The 13160-nt window shown below is 47.4% G+C and overlaps 1 protein-coding gene across 1 annotated transcript in view; it reads left to right on the forward strand.

Annotated features, from left to right (window-relative positions):
• The window catches only part of DOCK2 (dedicator of cytokinesis 2), a 369901-nt gene that overhangs the window by 39564 nt on the left and 317177 nt on the right, over window positions 1-13160 (forward strand). The window contains exons 9-14 of the mRNA XM_033096340.1: window positions 50-131; window positions 5359-5494; window positions 7817-7892; window positions 8860-8936; window positions 9485-9610; window positions 10813-10937. Of these exons, the coding sequence (XP_032952231.1) occupies window positions 50-131; window positions 5359-5494; window positions 7817-7892; window positions 8860-8936; window positions 9485-9610; window positions 10813-10937 (622 nt within the window). The remainder of the gene's footprint in view (window positions 1-49; window positions 132-5358; window positions 5495-7816; window positions 7893-8859; window positions 8937-9484; window positions 9611-10812; window positions 10938-13160) is intronic.

Raw genomic sequence — 13160 nt, forward strand, 5'->3', positions numbered from 1 at the left:
TGCATGTTGAGCCCCTGATAGTAACGGATGCCCACTTCTCTTCCCGTAGTGAGAACTACCTGGTGCGATGGGGCAGCAAGGGCTTCCCGAAGGAGATCGAGATGCTCAACAACCTGAAGGTGGTCTTCACGGTGGGTGTGTCTTCCTGTCACCACGTTCCACACTCACAGGGACATGATCTTGGAATTGAGGCTGGTTTGTTGGTGAGGAGAGAGCGCAGCCTCAGTGAGGGCCGTGTTTCGAGCTTTCTGCAGAGATTCACAGCTGCCCGAGGGCACTGTGGGGACAGGCATCTCCTCTCTCTTCCTCCCTCCCTGTCTCTTTCTCACTAAGGCACACACAGAGAACATGTGCAGAGACTTACATAAACAAGTACGAACCTCTTCCAGCAATCATGTCCAGGGCAACTGGGCACAGCAGCTATGCTGAGTTTCTGGTTAATTCACGGTTAACCTGAGTTCCTTCCTTTGGTTCAGACCTAAAAACTTTCCTCAAATATATCAGAGAGGAAAAAAAACAAGACTTTCCTAGAACGTTGACTATCTGGGTAAACTGGATATCCTGGACATAATTAAGTCATAGATGACTAAAGATATTTTGGGTCCCTGGGATCAGCCTAAACACCAGTACTCACTGGACAGGACATATGGAGAAATGTTGAAATCAGTTGTTATTTGAAGATTTAGTTCTGGGAGTGAACATGCTTTTGAGGTCTGGAAAGGAGAAACAGTGGAACGAAGGAGATAAGGGTTGTCATTCCCAGCAGAGACACCCTCCACCCTCCTTTGTCCTTTTTCCACGAGGGTATGTTAAGAGTGTGACCTACAGACACCTGAGGACATTGGTGGTGTCTGTAAGCGCCTTTGGGGAAAAGAGCACTTATGAGATTTCTTCACTGCGTTGTCTGTGTTAGCAAGGGAAATTACAGAGGAGGGGCCAGGCAGGGATTTGGGCATTGATCAAACTGCTGAGTTTGAGTCAGGAGTGACCGACATGCTAGATTAACCTATCTTGCTTTACAATAATTTTCCAGTTACAGCCCATTAAATGCAATGTCGTATGTTATGTCACAATTAGATTGAAGTGCAACTGATTTATTTTGTTTGCTGTTTCCTAAAAACATGGGCCAGAGGAATACGATCGTAAGTCCTAATTGCTTAGACAAAGTTTTCTTGACTTATATAAATGTGCCCCAGTCCTATTTACCTATTATTAGTTAGAAGGAGGAGCCTATTTATTTTCTTGATAAATAGGAGGGTCCCATGGGGCTTTCCGATTAAACCAGGAGACAGATGCTTCATGAGACGGAGAGGGACAGGGAATCAATCAGCGGTTCATTTTGCAGAGAACCAATTCGTGATGTAAACATGCGGGAAAGGGCATCGGTAAATTTGTGTCACTCAGTATTAATGACAATGAGATCCTGCCTCTGTGGAACTCTGCCTGTGCCACCATCTCTTCTTCCACAGCAAATGAACGTAAGAGCCTTGGTTGGCTAGTGCCACAGGCTGACACGTCCCTCTCTTGACATGATGGGAGTGTTCATTTCGGGGCTCGGGAGGCCACGGTGCTCTGGCTTCTTTTATTGCTGAGAGGGCTATCCAGTGAGTAGCCGCTGCGTGTGAGTGCTGTGCTCGTTTCCGGGGATAAAGCAGGGGATGAGCTGATGGGCCCCAGCTCACATGGTATGTTTGGGGGAATTCAGAAAATAAGTAAAGGAATACGCAAACCAGATAAATGTCAGAAGGCTGTCTGTGCAGCGTAGATGATTCAAACAGGATCACGTGCTGGGTTTGACTGGAAGTTACTTTCAATTAGGCATTGAGGTGATGTTTACGCCAGACATGAGGTAAGGCTTGGCAGGCATGTGCCTTGCTGGCCTTATTTATCTTGTCTCTGGATGTTAGCTCTTTCTGGTTTCCTCTTTGGGGTCAGAGCCCGAGGAGCCGGTGCAAGGGTCGGGCGAGGGTGGACTTCCCCTCGGTCTGCTGTACAAGCATCTGCCTACCTGGTCCCTGTAAGAGGACAGCAGCACATACCACGAGTTTTCTGAAGACTTGGCCCCGTTTGGGGATTGCTGCCAACATGGGGAAACAAGTCTGAGCAATAGAAGGAATACTGATGAATGATTAAATCAGGGGGCCTGGGTTTTAAGTTTCATTGCCCTGCCTCAGCTCCCCCAACCCATCCGAGTTTTCTAAGGCTAAAGTGAAATGATTGGGAGACAGACGGGAGCACAGTTCTGAGTGAGGGTTGCCCGTTTACACACCCTCCAGACAATAACCTTTCTCGGGCATTTTGCTGTGTTTCCATAACGTATTAAGATTCTCTGGAGCCAAGGGTCTCCGACGAGGCCCCGTTCAGAAATCTGGTGTCTTCCTTTGAGCCAGTGAAATCTTTGCAGAGAAGGGTGGAAGCGGAGCTTACCTAGGAATCCTAAAGTTTTATCTAGTGTATTAGTCACTGGGGCCGCCATTACAAAGTAGCACAGACTTAAACAACAGGAAGTTAGTTTCCTACAGTTCTGGAGGCTGGAAGTCCAAGTTCAACGTGTCCAAGACTTGGTTTCTTCTGAGGCCTCTCTCCTTGGCTTGCGATGGCCACCTCCTGTCTGTGTCTTCACATGACCTTCATTCTGTGGGTCTGTGTCCTAATCTTCTCTTCTTATGAGGACATATTGGATCAGGGCCCATCCTAACAACCTCATTTTAGTTTAATCACCTCTTTAAAAGCCCTGTCTCCAAATACAGTCACGTACTGGGTACTGGGGGGTTAGGACGCCAACGTGTGAATTTTGGGGGGACGTAATTTAGCTCATAACATCTAAGAAGAAACCTTTCAGATGTCAGGGCTTCTGTGGCTCTAGAATGCCTCTGAAAGGTACCCATCTAGACAGTTAAAAAACACGAAAAATCCTAATAGGAGGAGAGAAGTAATTAGGGATAAAGGTCATTATAAAGGAAGCAAGACTGGGGCTTCTACAGATGGAAAGGCTTTGAATGTAGAGGAATAAACGGGGAGCATTTGAGGGGGTGATGAGGACAGGGGGCTTAGGAAGAAAGATCCAGAGTTGAAAGTGAACATCGTGTGTTTGTAGAGCAAGAACGACATCTTTGTGACCAAAATAGAGTCCTTACCTGCAGAGCATAGTGGGGAATCAGTTGGATAGAACAGCTGGAAATATATTATGTCTAGGACTTTTCAACGTCAGCCAGGCAAGATTAGCACCAATAGGGTAGGGAATAGGGAGCTATTCACATTGTTGGGGGAGAGACATGAAATAATGAACATGGCTTCTAAAGACGGGTTGTAGGGGATTTCAGGGTGGATCGGAGGAAGGGGTCAGGCAGCCAGAGAAGAGACTGCCCACCACTATGGATGTGAGATAATTGGAGTCTCAAACTCAGTTGCTATAGCAAGGCGGGAAATGCAGAGTGGGAGGTCTTCCTTAGTCTAAAAGCCCCCTTCTCCCCTACCTTCCCTCTCTTCCTACCCAGCAAGGAGGCTTTGGAGTGCAGGGAAGCCGATGTCCATTCCTTCAGCCCTGTGTCAGTCAGGGTTCTCCAAAGAAACTGAACCAATAGGATATAGGGGTAGGTAGATAGATTCGTTTTATGGATTTGGCTCACGTGAGTATGGGGGCTCGCAAGATTGAAATCTGTAGGGCTGGCCAGCAGGCTGGGAACTCAGGCAGGATTTCTATACAGTCTTGAGGCAGAATTCCTTCTTCTCCGGGAAACCTCACTTCTGCACTTAAAGCTCTTCAACGGATTGAATGAGGCCCACCTACATGATGGAAGGTAATCTCCATTACTTAAAGAACAGATTGTAGATGCTAGTCAGATCTGCAGAGTACCTATACAGCCACGTCTAGACTGGGGTTTGACCAAGCTACTAGAAACCGTAACCTAGCCATGATGACACATAGCAGTTAACCATCTCAGCCCCCAAGCAGTAAGTTGTGGACCCCGTTTGGGCCACATCCTTTTCCCAGAGACTCTGTACACCATCCTCTTCCTCCCATAGAAGCCCAGTGAGAGACGGTGGTGGCTTTGCCTGAGCCCTGGCTCTGGTGTGAGCTGACAGGCTGTTCCCAGTGCATGCTCGTACACCCGCATGAGGATTAATTCAGAGGACAAGCAGTTATTCCCTAGTGAGGCCACACTCAGCGTTCTCTGCTCTGATGCCAAGAACATGCAGCGATGTTCCTTCTCCAACTGATCCCAACTGGAAAGGGGTCCCGAGAACACTGAAGTGTTTAGATTTGAGCAGGGAGTCAGATGCTTAGATGGTCCAGGTGGTTTTTCCTCCTGTCTTTTAATGATGAGAAAGATGTATTGTGGTAGGTAGGCTTATGGACTTTGGTGTCCGAGTGACTCCAACAACTAAAGGCATGGAAGCCGCTTATTTTCTTTGTGTCTCAGTTTCTCCATCTGTAAAATGGGGATGCACTAGCAGTACCTACTTTTGAAAGTTGTCTAGGATCACATAAGATGATGACGTGAGACCTTTAGCGTGTGAATGACACATCCGGGAATTAGTGTAGTTCACCAGTTTTCGAGGTTCTCCGTCTGAGCGCATGGTGCGTGCACGCCCCTGCCCCCTGTGAGGTCAGCGTGTCACACGCCTGGCTTTTGTCAGTGAAATGTAAGCGGAAGTAATGTGCGTCTCTCTCTTGCGGGTGGAAGCTTGAATTGTCAGTAAGGGATTTGCCATGTCTCCTTCCCCTGCTCAGGGGACAATGGCAGCACCTGTATGATAAGATCATTTGTCAGCCAGGGCTCCAGAGTGAAGAAGTGAGGCCCCCACCATCTGCCTCTGACCTGTAGCCTGAGTGAGAAGGAAACTGCTATTGAGTTACAAGCTCTGAGACATTGGTGTGTCTGGTGCCACAACAACCCTGAGTGACATGCATGCGTTAGGTACTCAGTAAAAGGTGACTTAGGTTTTCCTCTCTTCCTTTTCTCTTCTCCCTCAGAGGTGCTGAACGGTGGTGAAACGGATGGAGTCATTTGTAGCAAATGCTTTGTTTTTTTGATCCATCCGCTGGCATGTATGGAATCCCGCCTGTGTAACGGATATTGTGCCTCTATCCTTCCCTTCCTGTCAGATTGAGGTGGAAGAATTGGGACTGGACGCCAGAATCCCATCACTCAGTTTTCTTTCCAAAATCACCTTTCTTATCTGTGAGATAAGTGCTAGCTTGGTCTTCTACCTTTCCCGGGACTAACTACATGATTGGCCCATGTGTACTAAGTGAGAAGCACCCCCGCCCCCCCGCCAGAACTTTCCAAGTCTTCTTTTCTACTTTTTTTCCTTAGACACTTGATGTGTAACTGCTCTCTTCCTGCCCTATAGGATCTCGGAAACAAAGACCTCAACAGGGATAAAATTTACTTGATTTGTCAAATCATCCGAGTCGGGAAGATGGATCTGAAGGATACTAATACAAAGAAGTGCACACAGGGGCTGAGGCGGCCCTTTGGGGTGGCAGGTAATGACCACTACGCAGCGCTCACGTTCATCGCGGTGCACCTTTTATACGGCTGCGTTTCACAGATTACTTCTTTCCCTCTTCTCCTGGCTTCCCCACTCCCCCCCAAAATCAATGCCAGACAGCCCATAATACCTACACTTCTGGTGATTAAATCAAAGTAATTGGGGAGTAAGTCCAGATTTATGATGACAACAGTGAATGATGGAATCCGTGTGTCTGGAGCAGAGCGGAGGGAATCGGGTGCAGTCTGAGCAGCTGGCTCCTTCGCTCCCCAGCTGGTGAAAAAGGAACAGCATGGATGGGATCCAATTATGAAGAACAAATCCTTTTTAAAAAGCACTCAGAACCGGAAATGCAGTTACCCAGAATGAGTCACCCACCACACATCTAAATTCTGGATGGAAGTGGACGTTTGGAGGGTCAACCTGACCAAATGCGGCTGCTGGAGAGGAACGTCACGTCCACATGTTTCTCAAGGCCTTAGCTCTCTCAGGGTTTCCAAGATTTCATCATTCTTGTCCTACTTGTATGGTTTTTGTTGTATTTCACTATTACTTGTGCTATTACTTACCTAATACATTTTCTAATAGTTAACCCGCATTATTTCAACCTAAAGCACATTTTTTTTTCTTAAAAGACAATTTCAGTACCTGTGGAAACAGCAATTGGATATGCCAATTTTATTTCTTTTTATTAGAATATGCATTTCTAGTCATGTACCGCTTATAATCCCTATGTACCATATCTAAACTCAGTGTTTCAGGTTCTCTTCTTCCCCTGAACTTCTGTAATCACAAGCTAGTTACCTCTTCAGCAAACCCCCTGGTACTGCTTGCAAAGTCGTGGAGTGAAAGAAGTTAGCTCATACGGTTTTCCACCTGGCACTGTTGCTAGCTAGCTAGCCAGGTGATCTTAGGCAAACATTTTCCCCAGGGCCTTAGTTTCATTGTTTGCAAAATGAGAGCCTGGGATCTGGTTGGTCCATGATCTGCTCTAAAAGGTTCTGATTCTACAGAGGGACACTTTTAACATTACAGTGTCCCTGTTAAGGCACTCTTGGTCCTTCAACCTTACCTCAAAGTATGCCTTTGTCCCCAGCTATAGTCTGCGCTCTCTTCTGGTTTCAGGTGACAGCAATCTGGTATGACTGAAAGGTTCAGAGATAGATTGCTTCAGGCGTAGCTGGATCCTGGAGCTCAAGTGACTTTACATCTCACTGTCTCCCAGCTCCTACGTCCTCTTTCTGGCTTATTCTGAAGGTGGCTGTTCAATTAGTAGGCAAAATATCAGCCAGCTGGTCCAAGCCTGCCTCCTACCAGCTTAGCAATACAGCGGAAGAGAGCACCTCTTTCCCATTAGTTTCAGTGGAAGCCCCAGGAGCTTAAGGACAGGTCATGTGCTCATCCCCACAGCACTTACCCTGGGCAGGGGGATGTGGTCCTCTGATTGCCCAGGTCATATGAACAGCTCTGGAGCCTGAGGGAGATTGCTCCACCGAAACCACGCCCACTGAGAAGAGGGCTCTGTCAGTCAGAGAGAATGGGTGCTTGCCGGTCAGGTTCAGGTTACAGTTTCCCCTCCTTCTTTCGGCTCCCTAACTCTCCTCTTGAACTAGATTCAATCACTGGTTGATGATTATCCAAGCAATTTTAGCAGCTCCCTGACCAGAGCTGGAGTCTTTGAGGTGATTTCATGTTATTAGTTTTTTTTTTCCTATTTGACTAGCTTTTCTCAGTGTCACCCCCCACCCCCTCCCATTTTACTCCCACCGTGTCTATAATCCCTGCTCTAGTGCTAGAGTTCTTCTCCTTGGTTTTATGGATCTTTAGTGGCTGATTTAAGAAGTTTCAGAGGATCCAGGATCCCTCTGGAATTGCAGGGTTCAAGGCTCCCACAGTTTTGTGGCTGTGCATATTTATGAAAAGAGGGTGAATAGATTTCATTGAACGCTCAGATCCCACCGGGAGTCACTGCTTTCATGTTTTGTAGGCACAGTAGACATGCAATACATATATGTCAAATCCATACCTGATTGCTCAATCCCATGGCCACTGCTGTCCCTTTCCTCTTGGCTCTTGCTAAACCACATGCTCCTGGCAGGTTCCGTGGCCTGCTGACCCCCAGCCCGCTTTGCCCTGAGCTGTGCCAGGTACTTCATGTTATGACCACTTGTGGTCTATGGATTGTCCCATGTTGGCTGACTCGCCTTCTTAGACTTTGCTGCTCCAAACCTCCTGCCCTACAATTTCATCCCACTGTCATCCCTTCCTGGATGCAGGGAGAGCTTCAAGTATTCATTCGTCTCTCTTCTTTTTCTAGTTATGGATATAACAGACATCATCAAGGGGAAAGCAGAGAGTGATGAAGAAAAGCAGCACTTCATTCCTTTTCACCCGTGAGAGATTTCCCATATCTTTTCATTCTGTGAAACTGCACCCTTTCTCATGGAGGGCCGCTTAAAAGCAGGGTGACCTGGTTCCCTAAGCTGGTGATATCCAGGCAGAGCCTGACAGGAGGAGGGCAGGATGAGAATGTTGGTCTCAGGGCCAGGGCACTGGAAACCAACCAGATTTTCACCCATTCATTCATCAAATGTTATTTATTCGACAGACTTCGATTGAAAGCTGGCAGAGGGCTGGGCGCTGTGCTGGGCAGGGGGGTGGTGGAGTGGTAACCAAAATAGATACGGCCCTGTCTTCATGGAGCTTATATTTAGAGGGAGAATAAAACAGATGATCAACGAAAGATGAATGCACTGGTTACAAGTATGGCAGGAACGACGAAGCCGTGAAGCAGCATATCAGGAACACATGGTTCTCGTGGGTAGAAATGCCCGTGAGTGCAGAGGAGGGTACTGAGAAGGTGAATGTCATTTCTCTGCTCGAAAAAGTTGTCTTTGAGGAAGCAGGGCCCTCAGCTCGGGAATGTTGTCCTCGCTTTGGTACTTCAAGGATGGGCTGCGGAGAATGGTGTTTTGTGACAGGTAGTGAGGTCAGTGACGGGTTCAGGTGTGTGATTAGGACTTAGCAGGAGCTGTAAAGTCTTTGCCACCTTGCTGAGCACATATTCCTTTTGAGAGCTTGGGATCCCTTCCCAAGAGAGTCTTGTTTAAGAGAGTCTTCCTAGACATAAAAAATGGCCTCTACCAATGGCATTCATTGCTATCCCCCAGTTTCAGAGCCACGTTGCTTCGTGAAAGAGAGAGATGCTTCTCAATGGCATATGTGCCCTCTGAGCTGCCATAAGCAGGCTCACGTCTCACCGCAGCTGTATGGAGGGCAACGTGGTGGAGCCTGTGGAACCACGGTAGGGACCCCATGAGGGCATCACGCGAGCATTTAGTGCTCTCTTTTCCTTTCCAGGGTGACAGCTGAGAATGATTTCCTACACAGCCTGCTTGGCAAAGTTACGGCCTCCAAGGGAGACAGCGGAGGACAAGGTACTGTGCCACGTGCCACGCAGGCCAGGCCTGACGGCTGGGGAGCCCTTGATTCTTCAGCAGACATATCAAAATCCTGAACCCTGGGAAACACAGCCTGCCTTCCTGACAGGCTGTTGCAAAGAATGGGAGCATGTGGTCTAGAGCAATGGAAACCACATCTCCTGAACCTGGGGGGCATGTCCTAGCACCCAAAGGAAAAGAGGACATGATAGGTCCAGATCACCTCCTATGTGCCCGGCACTTCCCTGTGATTCCATCCTTCCCACAGCCCCGTGGGCTGAGCTCAGACAGGTGGGGTCATTTGACAGAAACTGACACTGCTAGAAGTAACTGGTGGGATTCGACCTGGAGATGTCCGATGTCTGCTTCCCTCTGCTTTCCACCTTCCTTCCTCCCCTCCCTCAGCTTGGGTCACTGCGTCTGTAGTTGTTTGTCTCTGCTGCCAGTGGTCTCCTTCAGAAAGAGACCAAGGGAGAGACATTGGGGTTGAGTCTGAGAGAACAGCTTGAAGAAGCTGGCTCTTCACGGCGAGCCTTTCCTTGCAGGCCTCTGGGTGACCATGAAGATGCTTGTCGGTGATATCATCCAGATCCGCAAAGACTACCCACACCTGGTAGACAGGACCACCGTGGTGGCCAGGAAGCTGGGCTTCCCAGAGATCATCATGCCAGGTCTGACCTTCCCCCGGGGCGGGCGGTGATCCAGCTGGTCAAATCAATTTTAGTTTTAAAGAATCAGCTCCTTCCTTTTCTACTGACTTTCTCTAATTCTCCCTGAAGGTAACCACTGCAAACAATTTTTGTATATACAGAAATCTTCTATGCATTCACATAATAAACACAAACACGCATTCACATAATAAACACAAACACATAAATATACACATGCACTTTTCCCTGCAGATGGTATCACACATTATATGCTTTATACACCATTACTTTATGTACTTTATATAGTGTTCTGCAGCTTGCTTCATCACGTACTAGTTTATCACGGACATCCTTTCTACTTTACTACATGTAGAATACTTCCATTTTCAGGGGGAAGAATATTGTCATCCTCTTAAATTTTTAAACTGGTTTTTATTACCAAAGGACTCCATGCTCATTGAAAAATGTTCAAATAGCTTGAAAAAGGATGAAGTGAAACATTAAAAGCTGCCAGAAATCTGTGTCTCCTAAAGTAACCGGTACTATGAACATTTTCCAAACGTGTATGTAATAAAAGAAAAACAAGGGAGATTGTATAACACTCTTTTGAAACGGCCCTTTTAGTCCCGGGCTTATGTGTTGGACTCGTGTGCACAGCTGCTCTCACTGATTTTCTTTTTCTCTCCACAGTCAGGTGGTGGCCCGCTGGGGGCCTGCGCTGTCGTTGTTTTATGCCTGCTTTCCCCAAGATGTCCATTTCTTGTGCATTCCCGTGGGATTTTCAATTCTTGCCCCCATTCCTGCAGACCCTTTGCCCCTCATCCCTGACCCCGTGTTCCCCGGACACTCAAAAAGTCAGGTCTATCTGCTCCCACAAAATCGTTCTTCGTGAGCCAAGATCACTTCCATTGGTGCTTTCCTTTGCCTTCCCAGAAGGTGTCACTAGAGGATGAAAATTAAATTATTTTAATGGCGAGAAATCCACGGCTAATTTTGACCACCCTACCTCCCTCTTCTGCAGCTGATGTCCTAGCACCCCTCCATCCCCTGCTCGCCTACTTCTCCACCCTCCCTGATGAGGGAAAATGCTTGTTTCCCAGCAGTTCTGACTTTAATTTCAGTCATAGACATCACGGTGGGGCACTTCTGCTCGCTCCCCCGCTCTGCTCACCCTCTAGTCTTGCGAAGACCCCAACTCTTGTCTCTCTCTCCGTCTGCCGCAGGGGATGTCAGAAACGACATCTACATCACTCTCCTCCAAGGCGACTTTGACAAGTACAACAAGACCACGCAGAGGAACATGGAAGTGATCTTGTGTGTGTGCGCGGAGGACGGCAAGACGCTGCCTGTAAGGAACCCCGTGGTGCCTCTGCTTGTAAAGACTTGCTTTGCCCACCCTGGATCCTGTTCTCTAAATGCCAGCTGCCTTCGGGATGGTGTTGAGTGATGTGATCTAGACCATTGGAGCCCGGTTAGCACAGGAGCCCATAAAACCCGGTGGTGTTATTTCTTTACATCAAAGCAGTTTTTCAACGTCTCTTTCCTTCCTTCTCGTTTCCTTTTTCTTCAGTTTTTGCTTGGCCTCTCCTTACAGGTTAGCTTTTTGCAGTTAAAATATTGTTCTCACAGAAGCCTGAGCTGGTATATTCAGGCAAAATTCATGGCAAGGAATGGATCGATACAGAGCCCTCGGCTGGGGGAGACGCAGGGTGTCCTCAAAACAGGCATTCCCAGCATTTCATCTAACTCCCCAGCGCTCAGCCAGAAATTCTGGTGGAAAGCCTTATTCGTAAATTGGTCTCCAGAGGCTCGGCAGAGTGTACTCAAGAATGCAAAGCACATTGCTATAAATATTTATACAGCATATGTCCTGTGCAATATTAGTCATGTGTGTTTACATTCATTTATTTCTATTTCCTTTAAGGTTGTCAGCAGTTGTGTCCAGTGTGTGGGAGGGTTTTGCTTCTCAATTTCTCCTTTCGGAATTCTTAGCAGAGAACAAAATCGCTCTCGGCAGAAGTTTCAGCGTGGGCAGATACTCCTCTTAGGCCACAGAAGGTGATCAGAGAGCACAGTAGGGTGGGGGTGTGAGGATCGATACGTCATCTGCTCGAGCCTGGGGCCTGGAGGACTGGCAGATTGTGCTTTCCTCTACCTATGAGTAACTAGCATTAATAGAGGAATTACCATGTGCCAGGCACTGTGATACGTGTGAGTCTGATGCGGTAACCGTTATCCCCGTTTTTACAGAGGGGAAACTAAACCACTGTCAAGTGAAAACTTTCCCAAGGTCACATAGTATATGCAGAGGGGGCTTTCAGTCCAGGTTTCGGCCCTATAAACACGTCACTATAATGCCTATACATTTTTTAAAAATATATCCAATTTATCTCTCATTTAAAAAATGAGGCTAATAACCAATTTTATCAAATTCTGGGAAGATTCATAATTAGTTTTTCAATTTCAAGAAATCCCCACAATTGCCTTTTTGTTCATAAAGACTGGCCTCATCAATATCAAGTTGAGTACAATCCAAGTATTTATCTCATCCTCTTTTTTGTTGGATTCTGAAACTTTTCTGAAAAATAAAACAAGTGAGACACACTTTGCTCAAAGGAGGAGTAGAGGGTTTTTATCTGAAAGGGGTATCGCGTTGCACAGATGATAGACCATTGCTTTCAAGTCATTTTTATCCAACTACCTATCGGACAACTTTTAAACCTCAGCTGCATTGTTTAAAACACTGATACTCTTGCCTTCGATATTCCTGAGGGACAAAGTAGAGGAGACAGTGAACAGGAAAGCAGGTGACTTAACCTGTTTCTGAACTATTCTTACTTCCACCTCTACCACCCTTTCGAGTCATACCCGACCAGGCTGAACAAATGCACTAATCACAGGTGAATATATAAGCAGGTATGTTGGGGCTGAAATGCGGAGGTAACTGGGGGTCATGGCGATAATTTGCAGTTTCATCTATTAGGGAAGTGGTGGGGGAGTTCAGTTGACTGACTATTGAAAATTGCTGAGGAAGTCTGTGGGAGGCTTTCCCTTCTCTCTTTGCAGAAATAAATATTACTGCCTAATTAAGTGTCAGGCAGCACACGGAGACTCTCCTGCTTGGTGCTGGTGGGCTCCTGTGGGAACGGTCCCGAGAGGGATAGGCCTTTCTGCTCCTGTTCCAGCTGCACACTGCTCTTGGCAGAGCAGGGCCAGAGGACAGAGTAGGTTCCGCGCTTCGCTTTGGGGTTTCAGCGACCTTGCTCAGGGCTGGCCAGAGCAGAGATGTTTCCCGTGAGAGGGTAGGCTCCGGGCTCAAACAGACGGGGTTCAGATCCCAGCCTCTCCTCCTATTGCGTTGTGTGATTTGGGGCACGTTTATTTGTCTATAAAAGAGGAACCATAAGCTCTTCCTCATAGGCTTACGGGTTAAACAAGGTAGGTGTAAGGCACCTGGGACGCGGTACATACTCGGTAAGAGGCAGGAGGGTAACAGTCAGAGGAGGCAGATTAACGGCAGGTGAAGGCCTGGGCAGGAATCGTGCGGGTCAAAAGGGCAGTCCGGTGCGGA

The sequence above is a fragment of the Rhinolophus ferrumequinum genome, chromosome 24, assembly GCF_004115265.2.
Source record: "Rhinolophus ferrumequinum isolate MPI-CBG mRhiFer1 chromosome 24, mRhiFer1_v1.p, whole genome shotgun sequence".
NCBI lineage: Eukaryota > Metazoa > Chordata > Mammalia > Chiroptera > Rhinolophidae > Rhinolophus > Rhinolophus ferrumequinum.